This window comes from Oryza glaberrima, chromosome 5 (assembly GCF_000147395.1).
Source record: "Oryza glaberrima chromosome 5, OglaRS2, whole genome shotgun sequence".
In the NCBI taxonomy this organism is placed as follows: domain Eukaryota; kingdom Viridiplantae; phylum Streptophyta; class Magnoliopsida; order Poales; family Poaceae; genus Oryza; species Oryza glaberrima.
In genome coordinates this window covers 24,346,181-24,366,760 of record NC_068330.1, presented here as the reverse complement: position 1 = coordinate 24,366,760, position 20,580 = coordinate 24,346,181, and the positions used below count along the sequence as shown (strand labels likewise).

The 20,580-nt window shown below is 41.6% G+C and overlaps 2 protein-coding genes across 2 annotated transcripts; both read left to right on the top strand.

Annotated features, from left to right (window-relative positions):
• The first annotated feature begins 2,077 nt into the window (after positions 1 to 2,077).
• LOC127773524 (probable ubiquitin-conjugating enzyme E2 24) lies at positions 2,078 to 9,896 on the top strand. Its single transcript, XM_052299606.1, has 11 exons — positions 2,078 to 2,640; positions 4,342 to 4,991; positions 5,094 to 5,224; positions 5,344 to 6,758; positions 6,929 to 7,060; positions 7,145 to 7,288; positions 7,361 to 7,567; positions 7,682 to 7,745; positions 8,305 to 8,444; positions 8,543 to 8,854; positions 9,260 to 9,896. The coding sequence occupies exons 4-11, from the start codon at positions 5,355 to 5,357 to the stop codon at positions 9,485 to 9,487; spliced, it is 2,631 nt and encodes an 876-aa protein (XP_052155566.1). The 5' UTR covers positions 2,078 to 2,640; positions 4,342 to 4,991; positions 5,094 to 5,224; positions 5,344 to 5,354; the 3' UTR covers positions 9,488 to 9,896.
• A 1,740-nt stretch (positions 9,897 to 11,636) lies between these two features.
• Positions 11,637 to 19,854, top strand: LOC127774293 (uncharacterized). The gene is made up of 9 exons (XM_052300526.1): positions 11,637 to 11,785; positions 11,905 to 12,022; positions 13,339 to 13,473; positions 13,559 to 14,005; positions 14,077 to 14,140; positions 14,300 to 14,439; positions 14,524 to 14,835; positions 15,421 to 15,707; positions 16,863 to 19,854. Exons 1-9 carry the CDS (start codon positions 11,766 to 11,768, stop codon positions 19,699 to 19,701), a joined length of 4,362 nt encoding a protein of 1,453 aa, XP_052156486.1. The 5' UTR covers positions 11,637 to 11,765; the 3' UTR covers positions 19,702 to 19,854.
• The last annotated feature ends 726 nt before the right edge of the window (positions 19,855 to 20,580 follow it).

Sequence of the window (20,580 nt, the reverse complement as noted above, 5' to 3'; positions counted from 1 at the left end):
AAATCATCAATAGATGTCAAACATCAAGATTTGAAATTAATTGGGATATTTAATGCTTTCCTTTTCTTTTATAAATAAACAGCTTGAGAAAATAATGATAAAACACGTGCATAGGAGACTGTCCAAAACATATCCATTTGAGAACAGAGTTAGTGTGTGTTTAGTAAATTTGGTAACACACGCAGATAATGTTTTTTTGGTTTATGAAACACAATACAATTTGCATGGTATTAATCAAGATGCTTTTGTGTGCACAGCAGTACAGCACACCGATAGCCAATATTCATGTGTGAAAATCATGTCCATATATTTGTCTCAAAAGTACATTCATAGTATTGTAAGTTTATTTGAGGAGTTCCACTCCGGTGCTTTCTACTCGGAGTATAAATTAATCTAAACCGTTGATCGTTTTATATCTAATGGGTCAGATCTATTTATACTCCTATCTTAAATAGCGGTAGTAGAAACGTCAGAGGGTATAATCGTCCAAAAAATATGGACGGGATGGTTGAATTCGTAATTTTGCATATCAGTTAGAAACACTTGAGCATCGTTGGGCCGTGCTAGGTTTAGGGTGAGTGTGGCGGAGCAGATGCGATGAGCAGATCGGCGGCGTGCTTCCATGAGATCGTTGCGGGATTACGGCGGGGGATCAGCCTCGGGAGGCTACTCCTTGCCCAGCGGCTCAAATGCTAGAGATCAGTATGCGTTCCACGCCAGGCCCGAGAAGGAGACATATAACTAGCGAGCCTGAAGCCCTGAACCACGACAAGAAGTCAGATCAATTCAACGATTTCAACGCCATCGAAGCCAATCAATATTACGGTGTTTTGAGCATCGCTCTGAACTGAGCAAATGACCACTCTGAACTTAAATACTTCGGTACCATCCTTGGACAAATTTAGCGATGTTAATGGCTTAATTCTTTAAGAACTGAAAACACAACATGTGGAGAAACTAATAAATAGGTTTTAAAGATAATCATGGTGAGTTTATAACAGCACATTTGCTCTTGCTCCTCGATTTGACTATATAGCTTTGTTCAGTAGTTCTTTGTAGTATTATCTGTTCAACGGAGGAGCTCGCACATGCCGGAGTGGGCACTGCCGCCGGAGTCGGGCGCACGCGAGAACAAAAGGAGTGGTGACATAGACGAACTGATCCTACTATTAAGAAAAAAAAGTAAAAGTTAAAAATTACCCTTAACCATAAATTAGTAAAATACTAATTTGCCCTTATAAATTAATGGCTCAGATTGCTTCTACTTGTAGTAGAATACTACAAGTAGAGAGCACCGTAGCAGTGCTCTTATTTGAGTTTTCAAATGTTTTGAATATTTATTAGTTGTTAAAACTGTATTTTAAAACCGTACCATAGTCCAAGTTGATATATTTTTATGATCATCGGAAATATGCCACATCTCAAGACAGTAACATAAAAAATTGTAGCCCTGTTCTTTTCGGACTATTAACTGGATTATTAAAATAAACTATTTACCCCATGTGTTAAAGACAATGTTTTCAAAGGAAAAACTTTCTCTATAGTATTACATAGACCACTTGTTTTGTACTATTAATGAAGATTATTTTTAAAATATTTAAATTTTTATATAATTAAATAGACAATTTGTGATAGTAATGTGCTCAATAAATCAAACAAGTCTATAGAAAAAGAAAAAAAGCCATGCAAAATAGAATTCCAGTACAACCATACCGTCTAAACAAAAGGAGAAACTCGACTTAAAAAACTTAAAAAACAAGAATATTATGGAAGAACCTAATATCAAATAAATAAAACGAGTGAGGCTTCTAACCTGGATCGGCTAGCCCACCATCATATCTACCTCTACTCTCAAGGGAAGGAAAATAACGCCACAATGGTGCAGCATCTTTAGTTCCATTAACTTGACCACTAATTCACTGTCTTAAATTACTGCTGCAGTTAGGCACACATCGTTTCACTTCACACAAGTGGCAGGAGCAAACAGTGAGAGCATGGGAAGAAAACGAGTAAAAAAAAATTCGATTACGTTTTCCAATCCGCACTTGAATTCTTAGGGAAGGAAAAAAAAAGTAAGCACAAGAAAGAAAGCACAAAGTGGCTGTGAGGAATCCCATTAGCGCAATTAGGAATTAATTTAGGCGGCCGAATTAAAGAAATCAAAAGAATTTGGAGAGGAGAAGAAGCACCCCAAAAAGGCGAAGCCTTTGCGCACCATAGAAATCACCAGGACCCATCGCAAGAGCAGCAGCCTAGCGGAGCACCGAGCAAGAACAAGCAGCAGCAGCAGCAGCAGAAGCAGAAGCAGTAGAAGAAGAAGCTTTTCTTGCTTTGCTTGCTTTCTCTCTCTCTAGGCTCCATCTCCTCCCTCCACCACTGCGTCTCGAAATATCCGGCTTTCTTGTTGTGCGATTTGGTGCGAGGTGGTGGTGATTGCTTCGTCGGCTGTTGATTTCTTCGAGGAATTGGAGCTGTGTTGGGGGATTCAGGGGGGCTTCATGGTCGAAGGGCTCGGGGATGGATTGAGGCGTGGGGGAAGAGGAGCTTAGCTTCCTCTTCTTCTTCGGTGATCGGGTTTGGGGTTCTTGGAATCGCGAGGAGGCGGGACATGGCGGGAGATTGGGCTTGTCACAGACTCAGGTATGGATTGCATTCTCCTCTCGAATTTGGTTTCTTTCCGGCTGCCCTCCGCGCAGCCCCTGCCCCGGCGAGGCTGGCCGGCGGCGACTGCCACCCCGCCGCCGGTGATGTGCGTGCAAGAATTGCGCTTCAATGGCGAATTTCCTTGTGTTGTCTCGATTTTGACCATCACGTTTACAGGGTTAAAAATGGTAGTAGTCTTTAGAAAAAATGGAAGATTCAGGTGTTCATCGTTAGCTCTTGATAGCAATGCGTCTGATTTTTTTTTCTTTTTTTGGGTCAGTCTTTGAGACTTAGGATTGTTGGATTGGGGGAGATTTGTCATATATGAGTACTTTGTGGGTGCTACGAATTGTTTTCGCGCCATTTTTTCTTCTGGTTTTTGGGAGAGCGTGATTAGCACGGAAGGTAGTTTGTTGGATTTGATTAGTTACGTCGGAAAGGTTAAATATTAGCTGCTTATGTCGACTACGATGTTGAAATGTCTGAGATTTTTCTGTACTGTTGTTTCAATCAAGAAGGCACCCAAACTGGCAATTCCAAGTAAAAAAAAACTATGTTTTATAACCTACTAGGTTCGTCTAATTTATGCATGATTGATCATTTCTTGCGTTAATAATATGGGCATGATTTTCTGTTGATGTTTTGTTTTCGCCTGCCTCGTATGTTAATCCTTTAGATATGGACTTTCAGATGTTTCCTTGTAGTATTAGTTTTGATTTGACCCCTATCTGTATGTGGTCTTTTAATAGTAAAATCTAACCATATAAATGTGCAGATATTTGGAGTAAAATTCTTCTATTTACATTTCTTTCAACGACTGTTATCTGAATTTTTTTGCGTGCAGTTTGATTTTATACTCTCTTTTCCAAGTAACGTTAATAATTTTTTTAATCTTAATAGTTTTTTGTGTCAGTTTAAAGCCTTAAGCTGGTTTGTAAGTACCAATGATTTAGAATTTTAGATACTTTTACTTTCGATTGACTGTTATGTAGCAGGATCATACTGCAGAATGCTCATCTGTGAGCTTTCTATAGGCTCTTTACTCTCTCTTTTAACATCTGCTATGCTGTATTGCAAACTAGCTATTCATTATGTTTCCTGAATAATGAAAATGTGTGTCTGCCGGTCTGCCCCTGTTTGGATAAGAAAATTTCAAGTACTGGCATATAAAGGAAAATGGACTATTTCAGGCAAATATTCATTTTTGCTTGTTATGAGACTTATATTATTTTACTTTAGATACCTTTACTATCAACAAGTGGTGGTTGATTCATATCCATGAGCATTGTAGTATGTACATGAGTTAGTTCCTTGTAGAACTCAAATTATCGTCAAATCATCATACTAAAGTATCCGTACAAGATTCATTGTACAAAACCTTTTTTTTTTTGGTAAAATTTTTTTCAATAATGTTTTGGTAAAATTTGCATCCTATCAACAAGCAACATGAAACCATGCATATACATATATGTAGAGTTGTAAATGATCCTTTTTTTTTATATCCTCAAAAAGACCAAAACGCACGCATATGTCCAGCACAAACATTTGTAGCAACATATAAATCTTTATGAGGTTGATCTTTGTGCCTAATAATGCCTTTTGATGAGAGTGTTCTCTAAAGCATCTAAGATACTAATATTTTTCTCAATTTGGATTGTCGTGACCAATTGGACTGAAGTTCTCACCACATGTTTGCAGGGCCTGCTGATCAATGCAAATAGACTTGAAAGAACATTATATTCTCGTGATCTTATCAAGTGAAGCCATATCTAATGAAAGCTTGTTATATTTGTTGCTTTCTTGATGAGATTTGATGCTTATGACCACTTGTGTCCTCTAATCATCCAAAGCAAAAAAAATCATTCAGCCGGTCTTTACCTCTCCAGGAATTAACACCTGTGACAAGTTATTCCTTGTTTTAGGGCAAATCTCCTTTGGCAATTGCACCTTCCTGTCGATTGATTATCCTGAGCATATTCCTCTTATTGAGAGAACCCTTCAGCTGGGCAAATCTCCTTTGGCAAAATACCTATCTATAGTCTGTCTATTCGGGCAAATCTCCTTTGGCATTTAGCTTAGATTGCTTCCGGGCAAATCTCCTTTGGCACTACCTTTAGCTTCAGATTGCTCTTTGGGCAAATCTCCTTTGGCACTAGGTACTCTACTACTATCCGCATTAGATATTTGGATCAAATATCCTCTGGAAGTTAGTGGTATTACATCATTATTTCCTGCAACTATATATCGTGGTAATTCTCCTTTGGCATTAGCACTGTACACACATTGGTTCTACCACAATATCGATCTCAGTGAAAGACTGAACACCAGGAAGTCCAGAACGATTCAAGGTAATTTGTCCTCTTTTATGGTGTATATTTTTTATGTGAGCCGTCATTTTCTATAATATTTATTCACTTACAAAAGCTTTCCTATTTTGACTCAATTTTCAGAAATAATTTTTGGCTGGTGGCCGTTGTATTTTAGCATCTTGGACAGGAAGCTTTCAGATTCTGATTGTTCAGTCTGGAAGATTGTTTTGTTATTTATCAACTCTATACATCAGTGCGCCTATCCTAAGAAGGTGAGCATGTAGTTAATAGTATATTTCCTTTAAATATTTCTGTGTCTATTCCATTATCTAAAAAATATATATTTCTGTGTCTGATTCCATGTGAAAAATGACAACGTACTTTGTTTTAGGGCTCGGAAAGATGGATCTATATGCAATTGACTCGGACACTGAGTCATACGCTGAAACTAGTGACAGTGAAGAAGACCAAGAAGAATGTGAACTTACATACTGTGGTCATGCCCAGAACATCTTGTCCAGCTTGGACGAGAGCATTGGAAAGATCGATAACTTTCTAAGTTTTGAAAGAGGATTTCTGCATGGAGACATAGTTTGCTCTGCAGCTGACCCATCAGGTCAGCTGGGCCGTGTAGTTGGAGTTGATATGCTTGTTGACTTGGAAACGAGCTCTGGTGACATAATAAAACATGTCAACAGCAAGAAACTTTCAAGAGTTAGATCCTTTGTCTCTGGTGATTGTGTGGTGATGGGGCCATGGATTGGACGGGTGATCAGGGCATTTGACCTGGTCACTGTTGTGTTCAGTGATGGGGCAAGGTGTGAAATGCTCTTAAGAGATTCTGAGGTACTGAAGCCCATTCCTCCAATCCTTTTTGAAGATGCACCTTATTTTTACTATCCAGGCCAACGTGTGAGAATTGTTCATCCTTCCATTTCTAAGTCGGGTACATGGTTGTGTGGATCATGGAAATCTAGTAGAGATGAAGGAGTAGTGTCTCATGTCGACGTTGGGCTGGTACATGTGAACTGGATCACCTCAGTAACAAATGTTTGGGGAGGTCAATCATCAAGTCCTCCAAACTTTCAGGACCCAAAGAAGCTCACTTTGCTTTCATGCTTCCCTTATGCCAATTGGCAGTTGGGTGACTGGTGCACTCTTTCGGATTGCGAGGGAAGTCTCTGGGAAAATTCTGACAAATCTTGCTTCATGAGTATGACCTGGAAGTCCAGCTCCGACACTCAAACGGCTATCGGAACTTATGGTTCAGATTATTCTCAAACATATGTTGTTGCAAAGACAAAGAGTAGTGTTGATGTTTTATGGCAAGATGGAAGTACATCTCTTGGTTTAGAACCTCAAAGTTTGGTTCCTGTGAGTACTCTTGGTGATCATGATTTTTGGCCTGGGCAATTTATCCTTGAGAAATTGACAGTTGAGGATAATGGTAGATGCCAGCGGACTGGGATAGTGACAAGTGTGGATGCACTTGAACGGACTGTAAAGGTAAAATGGGCTGTTTCAGTTGATAGTGACACTGTCAGTTATGGAGATGGACTCACTGAGGAGACTGTGAGTGCTTATGAGCTAGTATTACACCCAGATTTCTCCTTCTTCACTGGCGAAGTCATTATTAGATCTGCTGTCAACATAGAAAATTCTGAAGCAAATCTTACCAATGGAACCGTGGCAGTTAGCAGGGAGAGCTTGGATACCTCCTCTGCCTTCTTATCATGTATTGGCAATGTTCTTGGATACAATGATGAAGGACTTGAAGTCCAATGGGCTAGTGGTGCGATATCTAGGGTAAGCTTAACTTTGAGAAACTTTCTTCTCTTTTTTTTGTTGCTTTGATTTATTTTATTCACAGAAGTGTTGCTTTACTTTATACCAGTTTTATTTCCAAACTTTGATGAAACATGGATTGGTCCCTGGTCAGACTAATGATAACATAACTTATCTTGTACAAATTTCAGGTTCAGCATTTTGAAATTATTGCATTAGATAGGATTCTAGATGATTCTCTAGAATCCATGATCGAGGAGCACACTACTGATGATTTGGTAGACATGGCTGAGCAGGAGAAAATGCACCTTGAGGATACTAAGGTCCGCTTCTGTCTACAAATTCCATTGTACGGTTATTAAACTTATGGGTTGAAATTTCATCGATGATTTATCATTTTCATTCAGAGTGCGCTGGAAGAATCTGCTGGAGACTGTACAGGATCCTTGCGCAAAGCCACTGCTTTCCTCTTTTCCAAGACAGCATTTAATTTTCTGACAAATGTGGCTTCTAGTTTGTTTGGTGCTCATGATTCAACATCTTCCAGCTCGGTAAGTTCTATTTCTCTCTAGATGATGCAAGCTAAATTTTTATAGAATTCTGAGACAACGGCATTGTTTCAGGTCAATGCAGATTCTCAGTATCAAATTGTGACGACAGCAGAACTGCAGCCATCTGCAGAAGATATCTCTGAAGAGAAACAGACCATGGAGCTGATAACACAGTTTGAGAAGCCAACATTAGCTTCAGAAAATGCCATGACAAAAGGATTTGATGTTGTGACCGACTGTTCTGATCACCACTTTGTCAAAGAAATTGGTCACGAAAATGTAATGGTTTACTTAGTGCAACTTTCTTTCTTTATTTTTCTAGCAAATTGCAATGCCTATTAATATTGGAGTATATGCAATTCAATGTCATAATAATTATTTCTGTTCTTCTAGGTCAAAAGAGGTTGGGTGAAGAAGATACAACAGGAATGGTCAATCTTACAAAACGATCTGCCAGGTTTGTTTTCTTCTCTCATTGTATAGTTTATTCAGTTGCAACTCTTCATTAAGTCTTGTTGTTAAATTTGATATTTTGGCATATGTTTATTTTAATTTTAATTTCTGAGCTAGCATGGCTTAATACTGACGATCCTTATATCCCACTATTTTTTTACTTGATATGACATGTATATACTTGTGGTCAAAGATAGGAATAAGTTAAAATTTTCTACATTCCACAGGATAGCATAGCATGTGAGAATCCCAGAAACAATCAATCTCGGTAGCAAGTATGCAAGGAGATGAGTGGAGTTATAAAGGCAAAATTTATTTTAGTTTTATCATGTATGTGACCTGTTATTATTTAATAAATCATTACTTGTTAATCAGTGGGAAAAAATTTAGTCATGGCACAAGAATTTTGCAAATGCAAGGACAACTGTATAGACTGGAAATTTTCTGCCGAAAACTCAGTAACTCATTCTAGTTTTTAGTTGCAAGTAACATCTTCGAATAATGATGGAATATATAGTTTCTTGTACAGCAGTTATATGATGTTCTTTCTTTCTATTACACAGATGGTATTCATGTTAGAGTTTATGAAGAAAGGATGGACCTCCTGAGGGCATGCCTTGTAGGTGCAGCTGGAACACCTTATCATGACAATCTTTTCTTCTTTGATATTTTCTTTCCTCCTGATTATCCTCATGAGCCACCTGTAAGTTCTTCATTTTTCATTGCTCTTACCTACATCTTCTATTCCAGATTTTCTTGCTGCTGAACAGTAAATAACCATGTTCAATTTTTTTCCCCCAGTCTGTTCACTACCATTCCGGTGGCCTCCGTTTGAACCCAAATTTGTATGAGTCTGGCAAAGTGTGCCTTAGCCTGCTCAAAACATGGGCAGGAACTGGTAGTGAAGTGTGGGACCCTGAAAATTCAACTGTTCTTCAACTGCTGCTGTCCCTTCAAGCTCTTGTTCTCAATGAAAAACCTTACTTCAATGAGGCTGGCTATGACAAATTCATGGGGAAAGCAGATGGAGAGAAGAACTCCATCACTTACAATGAGAACGCTTTCCTGCTGTCATGCAAGTCCATGACGTACATTTTACACAAGCCACCAAAGGTGCGTCTCAGCTCTGGAAATTCTGTACACAGCAATTTCTGAAAAAAAGAGCCATTATGGTGTCCATACTGTTGTTTTCTTCTCCTAATTTAAATGATACTCAGAAGTCAAATCTCCTATGGATTCTCAGGGAAAAAGATAATTTTTGAAAATACATTTTTACACATCCATGTTTCAGAATGATTGGTATAGTTCAAAGAAGTTTGGAATCTTGTGAAACCAAAATCTAAACGCTGTTCAGAATTAAGAATGCTATAGCTTTAGTTTGTAATGCTTCATGTGAATTACTGGATCTCACAAGAGTTTAGTATGTTTAATCTTATATATAACCAAGTCAGCTGTAAGAGTCACCCCTTTAAGAAATAAGATGTGTATACTGATAGTTCTTTCTTTTCCTTGATCTAGCATTTCGAGAATTTTGTCAAGGAGCACTTCACTTGTTGCGCGCCGCACATTCTGGATGCCTGCAAGGCTTATCTCGGCGGCGATCTTGTTGGACATGCTCGTGACAGCGCCTATATATCGGATGACGGATGCAAGAACTCCTCAACCGGTTTCAAGATAATGCTAGCCAAGCTCTTGCCGAAGCTTGTCACCACCTTCTCTGAAGCCGGCATCCCCTGCAGCCCGTGACTCATGGCATTGTGAGTTTGTGACACTGGACTACTGTGTATTTGTGACAAAATCGGGACACCAATATATGCTGTGTATGTACTGTATATGTGCAAGCTTTGTGACTTTGTGTATCCCAAAATAAAATGCTGCCTGGTTTGTATGATACTTAACATGGTGATGTCTGTTGTAACTTGTAAGTGTGGTTGAGGCAGCTGGTGTGGTTGGGTTTGTGGTCAGTTACTCAGTTCACGTGTGTTTTGAGCATGTGAAGTATGTAGATCTGCTTATCTGAAATTCTAAGCAGTAGCTGCCTGATTGCCTGTATAGCCTGACAGAGCAGCTATCTGCTGTAATTGTACTACTACTACTGTACTGCTTTGTGAAATACAGTACATACATAGCTGATATATGTAAATTGGTTTTCTCATTTTCTACAGCTGTAAATGTGATGTAAGATGCCAATCATTTCATCATGTTATTCTCATCTCCAGCTTTGTGCTGACACAACGAAATCTACATAGCTTCCTCAATTCTCTGTTTAATCGACAGTAATTTTGTGGTTTGCATCTCCCATAGCCTTCTACCCATTATAAATAAACATAACTTTCTGGGCTAATGAAGCTGGTGAAATCCAGCTATAATTTTGGCCGTTAAAAATTGGGGTTAGTTTCATCGTGTTCCTGAAATGAGCTGGAAGAGAGATCCATCGCCTTAGCTCGCCGGAGTGGCGGCGCATGGAATCGACTCGCCGTCGCCGGTGAGGTGAACTTGTGCTGAAGATTTGCAGGAGCCTCCGGTAATTTCGGCTGCCCTAGCTGCGGCTGCGGCGCAGCCGGCACGAACAGTGTCGCACTCACTGTGCGCAGCCGCAGCAGTTGGCCTACCGAACAGACCCACTGGGCCTGCTTCAGGATAGGATGAAAACGGTCCGAAAATTTTCATATTTATGAATTCAACTATTTAATGTTAAATTCAATACAACGTTGATAGAAATTAGACGATTCTCGATTCAGCAAACCGATGAAGTCACGCAGTGTGATGAAAGGATGACAGCTAAAAGCAATCTTGTGGATATGATATCATCTCCTTTGGCTGTACCGAAAAGAAGTCACGTTTAAATTGATCTATGCTACCATCCATCCACCATTCCACCAACTTGCTTGATTTCTAAATACTCAGCTTTACATTCTGCTTGGCAATACGCTGCTGCTTCTCCAACCTCTTTGCCAGACAGAGACGCCTCAGTGAGTTAAATACTACAAGGAGGATTGATAATTGAGTTTAACAAAATGCAGCTGAAAATGAAACTAGCACTAACAAGTAGCCTCACGAGATGAGGACACAGAGATACAGCTATGGTTTTTCTTTTGAACAACATCTCCAGCTTCATTTTAGAAGTAATATTTTTCAGAGGACAGAGAAGGAGAGACATCAACCAATAAACCCAAGAAATCCTCTCATTTTTCAGTTCTCCTTTTTGATTGAAAACCAGTCCGATTTTTTTTTTCAAACTCCTGAATCTGTATGAAATGAAACAGTTTGTTCACCAAAGGCATGCAATTCCAGAATCCATCTTTCTTATCTTCTCACCCATCCAAATGTCACACACATTATATATCTGCACATTGCAGCATTTACTGCCCACACCAAACTCCCCTACTGAATTCCAGCAAACCACTGGTTCCCTGCGCCTTAAACCAACCTTTGGCCTGGTTTACTTCACAAACTTTTCTTTAAACTTTTAACTTTTCTATCACATTAAAACTTTTCTACACACATAAACTTCTAACCTTTTCTTCAAGCTTCTTATTTTAACGTGGAACTAAACGCAGCCTTTGATTAATTTGTGTGGATATGAATTTAAATTCATATTCATTTGTTCATATTCTACTATACATTTAGCAGAAAACTATGGATCCGTGCAGCTGTATCCCGTCGTTTTTTCTGACGTGGCACGCATGGGGAAGGCGTGGGACCCAGTTGCCTGCCGAAACGCATGCTGGGCCCACCTGTCAGTGGCTTTTACCCAAAAAAAAGGCCTAATTTTTCATATGAACCCCTGAAAAAGTAAACTTTTTCCTCCATGCTCGACACCTGCCACGTAGGATTTTTTTCCCCTTTTTGGGAATTGATTTGATCACGACAAATAGCCTTCGTCTCCCCCACGCTCTCCTCTCTACCCAAACCCTCCCTTTCCTCCCCCAATTCTCCATTTCTCCTAGCTCGCCGGAAACCCTAAGCGGGCCACCTCGCGCCGCGGCGGGCCGGCGAGCGATCGCATTGGGCGGCGGCGGCGATGGCGACCCACGCCCCCAAGTGAGTCCCCCCTCCCTCCGCCGATCTGATCGGCCGCGCGCGCCGCTCTTTGTTCCATTGGAATTTTTGTTTTTGTTTGTGACGTGGTCGTGGTTGGTTGCTGCTCTGGGTGGGGGCAGGGGCTACCTCTGCGCGGGGAGCTCGTCGTTCGATGATCCCGACGTGGTCGAGGTGACGCCGGCGGCGGCCGCGGCAGGGGGGTGGAGCTCCGGCCACCAGAAGCGGAAGCGGAGTCAGGTGATGTGGGAAGGCGCCTCCTCTATCTCACCTTTGTTTGTGGTGCATGATTTTATTATTTTTTTTGGTGATGTTGGAATTGGGAACCGTAGGGGGGACTGGGGCGCGTGATTGCTCGATGTGGGAAGGAGGGTTGGTGATCGTTTTAATGGTTGCGTGTTGATTCCAGTTATGCCATGACCTGTTATTTTGGTGTGGAATTGCACTAGAATTGTGTGGGCAGATGATCTTTGATTGTGCCAGGAAATGGTTGAGGTGGACTGGCAGTGGCAGTTTGATATATTGAATTTTGATCTTAGATGCGCTCAATGTTGAATATCAAGTGGAGTTTGTGTTTTTTTTGTATGGTGAGAAGTTGGGCTGTTTTTGTTAGATGATTGCTGAATTATAGTTTATGATTGCAGTACTGAAATTTTTAGAGGGTTTGATTGCATTGAAATGCCTGATAAACCAAGCAGGAGAGAAGCAATCTAGACTGTCTAGACTTTAGAGTGACACCATGTTTCAGCCTGGTTCATGATGGACTAGAATTCATGTTGAAGGAAATCTAGCATGGGACATCTTTGGTTGGGCTTTTGAGTGGTAGTCTAGCATTCTCTGGCACTGCTTGAGTAAAAATCCTTGTTTGTTTCTTATCTGGAGAGCTAGGCATGTAAATGTGATGTTGGCATGTGCAATATTTTCAGTTCCAGAGTGGATGGGCAGACTGAAAGTGCATGCCATTTGATTATTCTGTCTGTCTGTTAGGTCAATTGTTCAATTATTTGACATCTTTACCTACTACCCAATATTCTGGTTTAGACATAATCTGACATATGACGTTGGTAGTAGAGACTGGAAGCTGTAAGTACATGTCATCTGATTATTCCAGCTCAGTCTATTGGGTTGTTTGGTTCTTTGATGTCTTTCTATAACTCTAGGATTATGTTTTAACAATCATCTAAAACTTGTGGTTAATCTAGAGATGCCTCAAGTGAAATTTGTTTGTTTAAAGGTGTCACTGGGCCTTCTTTTTCTTTCTGTAACATATGATATTTTGTGACCAAAAGCCCATCTCCATCAACCATCATTGTTGGAAATCAAGATAGAGTTCAGACTCCAAAGAACATAAAGAGGCCAAATATAAAGATGAATAATTAGTAGTAACCATGTCAGTTTTTATTCTATGAACTCAGCATTGCCGTGACGTTTCTGGCTTTTTCAGCCACCACGATTTCCTGTATAGGATCAATTATTTCCCTTCAAAACATTTTTGTAATATCATGTTATAAAATGTTAAATGGTGGGGCTTGAGTTTTTTTTTATACGCTGAATAGGTTGTTCCTCATGAAGTAATTGAACTGGATGCTGATGATGATCCTGATGGAGTTGTGATTATTGGTGAAAAATCATCAGTTGATAAGAATAAGCAAGCTGTTGGATATCCTATAGACTGGCTAAAGCATGCAAAGGTAAGTTTTCTCATGTCTTCTATTTTCATTTTCCTTTTTCCTATACCACGTCAGTTTGACTTATTTTCTGTGGGAACAACTCCAGAGTAGTTTGGCTGGTGAAATTGCTGGCCCAAGTTCCTACCCATCAAAAAATCCTGATATATTACTTGGTGGCCTGAAAATATTTCAAGAGAACCCATTTTACAACAACATTGATGACTATGCTTATGAGGCATTTGAAGAAGATTATGGTTATGATGAAGATGAGTATGATGATTACGATTATGATAGTACACTTTATGAAAGTGAATATAACTTCACTTTGGCTGCCAAGTTTGATGGTTTGGATATCCCACCTGGTGTGGAGGCTCCTTTACCATGGTTGCAGACGACTGCGGCAGAGATGGCAAATAAGACCAAACCTGTGAACATGATGGATGATAAAATTGATGAAAAATACAGTGCATTTAAGCAATTCGATACTGTTGATGATCACAGTGATCATTATTATTCGAAGCCAGATTTAAGAAAGGTTCAGGTAGTGAAAAAGGTAACCTTTTTTTTGTACCCTCTGTATATTCCTTTTCTTGTTAGTTCGATACTAAGTTTTCCCGTTGACAGCCTTCAAAAGAATGGGCAAAGCGTATTCAGCATGAGTGGAAAGTTCTAGAAAAAGATTTACCAGGTAGTTTTGTTGCTTCATATGCTCTTTTTTTTATGAACAGCTAATGGTACAGTGTTTATGCTAAGTGTCGTGCATGATGCGATCATGCTGTTGATAAGTACTACATTCATGAGGTCCTTTTATGATTATTTACTTTGGATTTTTGTCCTATATTTACAGATACCATATTCGTGAGGGCATATGAGGATAGAATGGACCTGCTTAGAGCTGTTATTACGGGACCAGCAGGCACTCCCTATCATGATGGTCTCTTCTTCTTTGACATTTACTTCCCTCCTCATTATCCGAGTGTACCTCCAGTAAGATTTTTTTTTGACTTAACCAGCATCGATGATGTTTCACTCCATTTTTAAGTATCTTACAATAATTAGTAATCTATGCAGCTGGTGAACTATCGGTCTGGTGGGTTGCGGCTTAATCCAAACTTGTATGCTTGCGGGAAGGTGTGCCTTAGCCTGTTGAACACCTGGTCTGGTAGTGGATGTGAGAGGTGGAGTCCTTCAAACTCAACAATGCTACAAGTCCTGGTCTCAGTTCAGGCTTTGGTGTTGAATGCCAAACCTTATTTCAATGAGCCTGGATATGCCATGCATGCTAATACACCTCATGGCGAGAAGAGTTCATTAACTTATAATGAAGATACTTTCCTGCTATCCTGCAGGACAATGCTATATTCTCTGCGAAATCCACCAAAGGTATGGATATGACTCTGTTCTTATCCTAGTACATGGAGATGATTACTTATTTTCATAATAGTACTAAAGTTGTTTGATGAATATCTAGACATCTACTGTAAAATCTCTCTTGTTTGATGAATATTTCATCCATTAAAGGTCTCTTTGCAATCTCCTCTCGAAATATACATATTTATTGATGTTTCTCATTTTCGCACTCGTATGTTCCTTTCGTCAATATTAATTAGTAATAATTTACACAGTTACACTAACTATTCTCAATTATTTTGAAGACATTAACATTGCGATCATCTTTACCATTCCTTCTACTAGTCTTTGTTATTATTATAGCATCCATAATTACCATGCCTAACCAAAATATGTCACAAAAGGAAATGGAGTGATTACTATGGGAAGCTATTGTTGTGCTTATGTGGTTGCATGCCATGGATTCCCCACTATGAATAGATATACCTGTACATCTTCTTAACAATTTATCTTTTTGTTGTGGTTCTTTTACAGTGGAAATATGTGTTGTTTAGTTTCTGTTATTTTGGATCCAATCTTCACATCTGCAAATTTAATACGAATGCATTTTTTTTGCAGCATTTTGAGGATTTTATCGCGGGTCATTTCCGCAAGTATGGCCAGAGCATCCTGATAGCTTGCAGAGCCTATCTGGACGGTGCCCAAGTTGGATGTCTTGTTGGAAATGGTGTGCAGGATGTCGATGAGGGCGACAAGAGCTGCTCGGCGAGGTTTAAGAGCGCGCTGAAGAGATTATTTGAGGAACTTCTGATGGAATTCACTGTCAAGGGAGCAGAGTGTGACAAATTCCTAGCTGAGAAGGCCAAAGCCGCGGCTTCTAGAGCTCCAGCAGACACCACATTGAGGCTATAAGTTGATAGCCTCGCGTGGTCGATAGACGGGAGTAATAATTTCGCTATTGAAATAGGATCCTCAACTCATTATGCCCCCGGATTCTAACCGTTTCCTGGAAGTAGCCTATGTAAATAGCCTTGTAGTTGCCCCGGTAAACATAAACGACATATCCGTGTTTGTATTTAGGGGCTATATATCTTTTTTCCCCATAGCATGAGGGTGTCGTCTACCTGCGGAGCCTTAATCCGCTGTGTATGTGATTGACGCCACACCATCTTGGCCTTCTGAAGAATATCATATTGAACTCTTATCAGCAGATCCCTGCTTCTACGCTGGAATTCAGCTAGAATGCTAGATTATCAGTTGGTTTGTGCTCGTGCATGCCTGGCTCCGTTCAATCCTACTAGTATATTTTATATATATCTGGTGGTGGTACGGAGCATATGGGTCTGTTTGTTTGGAGGAGCTTCTAGTTGCTGTAGCTTCTCCTAAAATTAAAAGCTCTCCTAAACAGTCTAGCTTCTGGTTTAGATTCTAAGAAGATGTTGTAGAATTCAGAAAATAAACTAGAAGCTGGAAAATCCGGTTAAAATGAATCACTGCTTTTGGGGGTGCAATTCACTGCTGTGTGATGGTATTTCATCTCTAACTCATGACAGATGCCAATTAAAATGAATCATTCCTATACCTTTTCTTTGTACCCATGCGGCCATGCCTTTTTCTGTACACATTCCAATTGCGATTCTCAAAGGTTGCACTTTTCACCCTCTAAAGTGCAAAATATAAACCTTCTAAACTAGTACGATTTGACGATTTATAGTATGGCCATTTTAAAAACAAATTTCATCTGAATGCAAAATCGAATGTCGCTCGATAATGGCTTTTACAAATAAAATTGGGATAAAATTTATAATGCATTTAGAGACACGCTTTAGGGAAGTAATGATAGTGTATTGATGGAATCGTGGGTATGGCTGCACCTATTAAAAAATTCAAATCCTGAGGATCAAAATGTCATATTCATACTTGATGTGTTTTAAATTGGATTTAAGTAGGGCTAGTGAAAGAAAAATGCCATGTTGCTCTTCATCACCGTGATGATCACTTGGATGAAAAACTAAAAAAAAAAAAGAAAAAAGAGAAAAAAAATTCTCATCTACCCGGAGGCTTAAACCCCACAAAGTCAAGAGGCTGATGCGACTGCTTCCTCCCCTCCACCTCTCCATTTCCTTCGGAAAATCCTCCCCACCAAAACAAACCAAGAGAGAGGAGCGGAGATCTCACAACTCCGCCTCCTCCCAAATGGCGCCGCCGCGCCGCGATCCAAACCCTAACCACCTCCTCCTCGTCGCCGTACTCCTCCTGCTGGTCCCTGCCACGGTGGCGGCGGCGGCAACCTACTCGGATCACTGCCACGGCCTCCCCTCCGCGCCCGACCTCGCGGGCGGCGGCGAGGGAGGCGCTGATCCGACCTCGCTGCGCCTCTCCCTCCAGCTCAACACCGGCTACTTCTCCGGCGGCGGCGGGGCGCGGCTGTTCGGCCCCGACCTCTCCATCCCGCCCCGCTCCTTCTCCTTCCTCCCCTCCTCCGTGGTGCGCACCACCGACGCCTCCCTCCTCCACGTCTCCGCCACGCTCACCGTGTCGGGCGGCCGGAGGAGGAGGCCGCCGAACGATGGGCGGCACCTCCTCGTCGAGTACGACGGCCAGGCGCACCGCTTCCGCCCCCGCCTCCCCCGCTTCGCCGGCCGCCGCGGCTCCGTCACGTTCGGCCTCGAGGGGTACTACTCGTCGGCCTCCGGCGAGCTCTGCATGGTCGGCACCGGCTCCGGCCGCGCCGCCGACGGCACGGCGGTGAACCTCCTCTCCGCCGTGCTCCGCGTCCGCTACCCCGGCCGCGCCAACCTGACGCGCCCCTTCGTCACCGGCAGCCTCGAGAGCACCGACTCCCCCAGCTTCTTCGAGCCCGTCTCTCTCGTCACCTACGCCGAGGAGGGATACGCGTACGCGGAGAGCGCCTCGTGCCCGCCGCCGCCCACCGGTAGGCTCGACGCGCTCCAGGTGTTCGAAGGTAGTAAATTCTCATGCGCACACCTCAGTTCGCTGTTCAAGGCGACGTTCAGGCTCGACTACACCAACGGCAGCAGCGAGTCGACCGCCTCATCGCTGGGGCTTCACCAGAGGTTCATGTTCATCAACCGGATGCGATGTGCCGACGATGGCGCAGTGCGAGCTTATGTGGTGTTCGCGAATCAGACAGATGTATCGGCGTACTACTTTATGCTTGGTGAGAAGGCCATGGTAGTGGAGGGTTTCTGGGACGAGAAGAGGAGCAGGCTGTGTCTCAAAGGGTGTCACGTTGTGAATTCGGGACCATCCCGTGCGGATTTGGCGGTGGGCGAGTGTGGGATTGGGATGAGCTTCTGGTTCCCCGCTGTGTGGTCACTACAGGAACGGAGCTTTGCTGCAGGTTTGGTCTGGAACACGAGCCTGAAGAGCGGTGAGGGCATAGCTGCAAGCTCCAACACAATAGCTCCATACTTTAGGGGAAGTCTTTCGGGTCTGAAGTATAACTACACCAAGGTTGATGAGGCAAAGAAGTATTATGAGAAGTATGGCTTGAACAAGAAGAGAAAGGGAAAGTTCCCTGATAGCAATTCATATCGGGACTTAACATTCCGGTTCTTCTTGCAGAAAGGAGGGGGCTCTGGATATGCATCACCAGTCACAATTGGGTCAATGCTATATGATGGGAACTCTTTGGTTGATTCAGATCGTTCCTATCATATAATGACAGAGACGAATCATAGGTTACTTAATGTCAGCTATGACATTCACTATGTCGGGAATTGGTCGCTAGAAACATTTCGCCGTCAGCATATCTCTGCAGAGGGTGTTTATGATGCTAAGACAGGCTCCTTGTGTATGATTGCTTGTCGGGTGGTTAATATCTCGTTGGATTGTGAAATTCTTGTAACTGCTCAGTTTTCTCCTTTGGATACAAAAGTAGCACAGCATGTCAAGGGGACAATTAGAAGCTTGAGGAAGAAGACTGACCCTCTTTTCTTTGAACCGCTGGACATTGCTTCGTATGGGTTGTACATAGACAAAGTGGATGAGTCGATCTGGAGAATGGACTTGGAAAGCACCATGGCCCTGATCTCGATGACACTATCCTGTTTGTTCATTGCTGTGCAACTGTTCCATGTCAAGAAGGTTCCTGAAGCGCTTCCTGCCATGTCAATCGCCATGCTTGTAGTTCTCTCTTTGGGTTACATGATACCTCTTGTGTTGAACTTTGAGGCCCTCTTCAAGAACAGTAACAAACAGACATTTCCACTTTCAGGTGGTGGTTGGCTTGAGGTGAATGAAGTCATTGTGCGAATCATTACCATGGTAACCTTTCTGATGCAGTTACGACTTCTTCAATTGGCATGCTCCGCACGTTCCATGGATGTAAGCAAAGATCAATCATGGGCTGCTGAGAAGAAAGTGCTTTGGATATGCTTGCCACTGTACATTATAGGTGCAGTCGCAGCTTGGGTTGTTCACATGCAATTTAACAACAACCGAAGGATGCTTAGAAAGGTTGCTCGCTTACCTCAGGTTAATAGACATGCATTCTGGGAGGACCTTGTGTCATATGGGGGATTAATACTCGACGGGTTCTTGCTCCCTCAGGTTATCTTAAACGCATGCTTAGGCTCCAAAGTGAAGGCACTTTCCCCGGGATTTTACATTGGAAGCACCATGATTCGTGCGCTACCTCATGTGTATGATGTGTTCAGGGCTAAGCATTTTGTGCCCAGCTTGAGACCATTTTACAGGTATGCAAACCCTCGCGATGATCTCTTCAGCCTCGCATGGGACATTGCCATACCGTGTGGAGCAATACTGCTGTTGGTTCTTCTGTTCCTTCAGCAGCGGTTTGGAGGCGCTTTCTTCATTTGTTCGAAGAACAGGAAGGCAAGTGAATATGAAATGGTTTCCACAGTTAGCTCTTAACAAGTTTTCATCTGTGCAAGAGAAATATAGAGAAGGTTTCTATAGGCTAAGAAATAGGTTGCTTCTTATGTCTATGTTTGCTTTACACACTTACATACCTGCCTTGTTGAAGCAAAATTACATACAAAAGAAGCTATTCAGGTTGGGCATTCAGCAATAATGTTTAAAATGCTCCGTTCATTTCTATGTGCTACTAGTCAGTTTACAATTACGCTGTTATTATTCTGGTATTCAGAGGCAGCCGAGGTGGATTTCTGACCCATGAGAATTTACATCTGCGTGAAGTTATGGCAAATGCTGTTTTTGGGTAGTCATTGCAGATCTTGTTCAGTTGTCCGGGTTGCAGGCCATGTGATGCATAGTCGATTCGGTAGCTCACTGCTCACCATTGATTTTGTTTGCCGTTGTCCGTACGTTGCAATGCTCACCATTGATTTGTTTGCCGTTGTCCGTACGTTGTAATTCACCGTACGAGTATGTAGTGTTTTAAAGCAACAACATTTGTTAGAAGCTTGACGGTTCTTTAGGAGCACAGAAATTAGGAGGTTCAGCCAGCGACGCACACGCAGATGCTTTTGGTCTTTGCATGATAATTTAGTGAGAGAGAAGAAATTTACCGTTAGCCTCCGTGTTCCTTTTCTTTTCATATGTTAAAGAGGCGCACATGCGTATGTAAGTCGTTTTGATATTTTTTTAGTTAAACCTGTTTAAGTTTGATCAAGTTTATAGAAAATATATAGTGACATTTTCGATACAAAACAAATCAAGATATTAAATTTTAGTTTTAAAGAAACTAATTTTGGTGTTGTAGATGTTGTCAAATTTTTTTATAGATTTATTTAAATTTAAAAAGTTTTGACTAGAGAAAACTCAAAACTG

Excerpts from the sequence above, each read along its gene's own strand:
- LOC127773524 (XM_052299606.1), top strand. The coding sequence starts at position 5,355 with ATGGATCTATATGCAATTGACTCGGACACTGAGTCATACGCTGAAACT. Across the intron at positions 7,061-7,144 it reads TGCACCTTGAGGATACTAAG|AGTGCGCTGGAAGAATCTGC; the intron begins GTCCGCTTCTGT and ends ATTTTCATTCAG. Across the intron at positions 7,746-8,304 it reads CTTACAAAACGATCTGCCAG|ATGGTATTCATGTTAGAGTT; the intron begins GTTTGTTTTCTT and ends TCTATTACACAG.
- LOC127774293 (XM_052300526.1), top strand. The coding sequence starts at position 11,766 with ATGGCGACCCACGCCCCCAA. Across the intron at positions 14,006-14,076 it reads AGGTTCAGGTAGTGAAAAAG|CCTTCAAAAGAATGGGCAAA; the intron begins GTAACCTTTTTT and ends TCCCGTTGACAG. Across the intron at positions 15,708-16,862 it reads CCAGCAGACACCACATTGAG|GCTTAAACCCCACAAAGTCA; the intron begins GCTATAAGTTGA and ends ATCTACCCGGAG.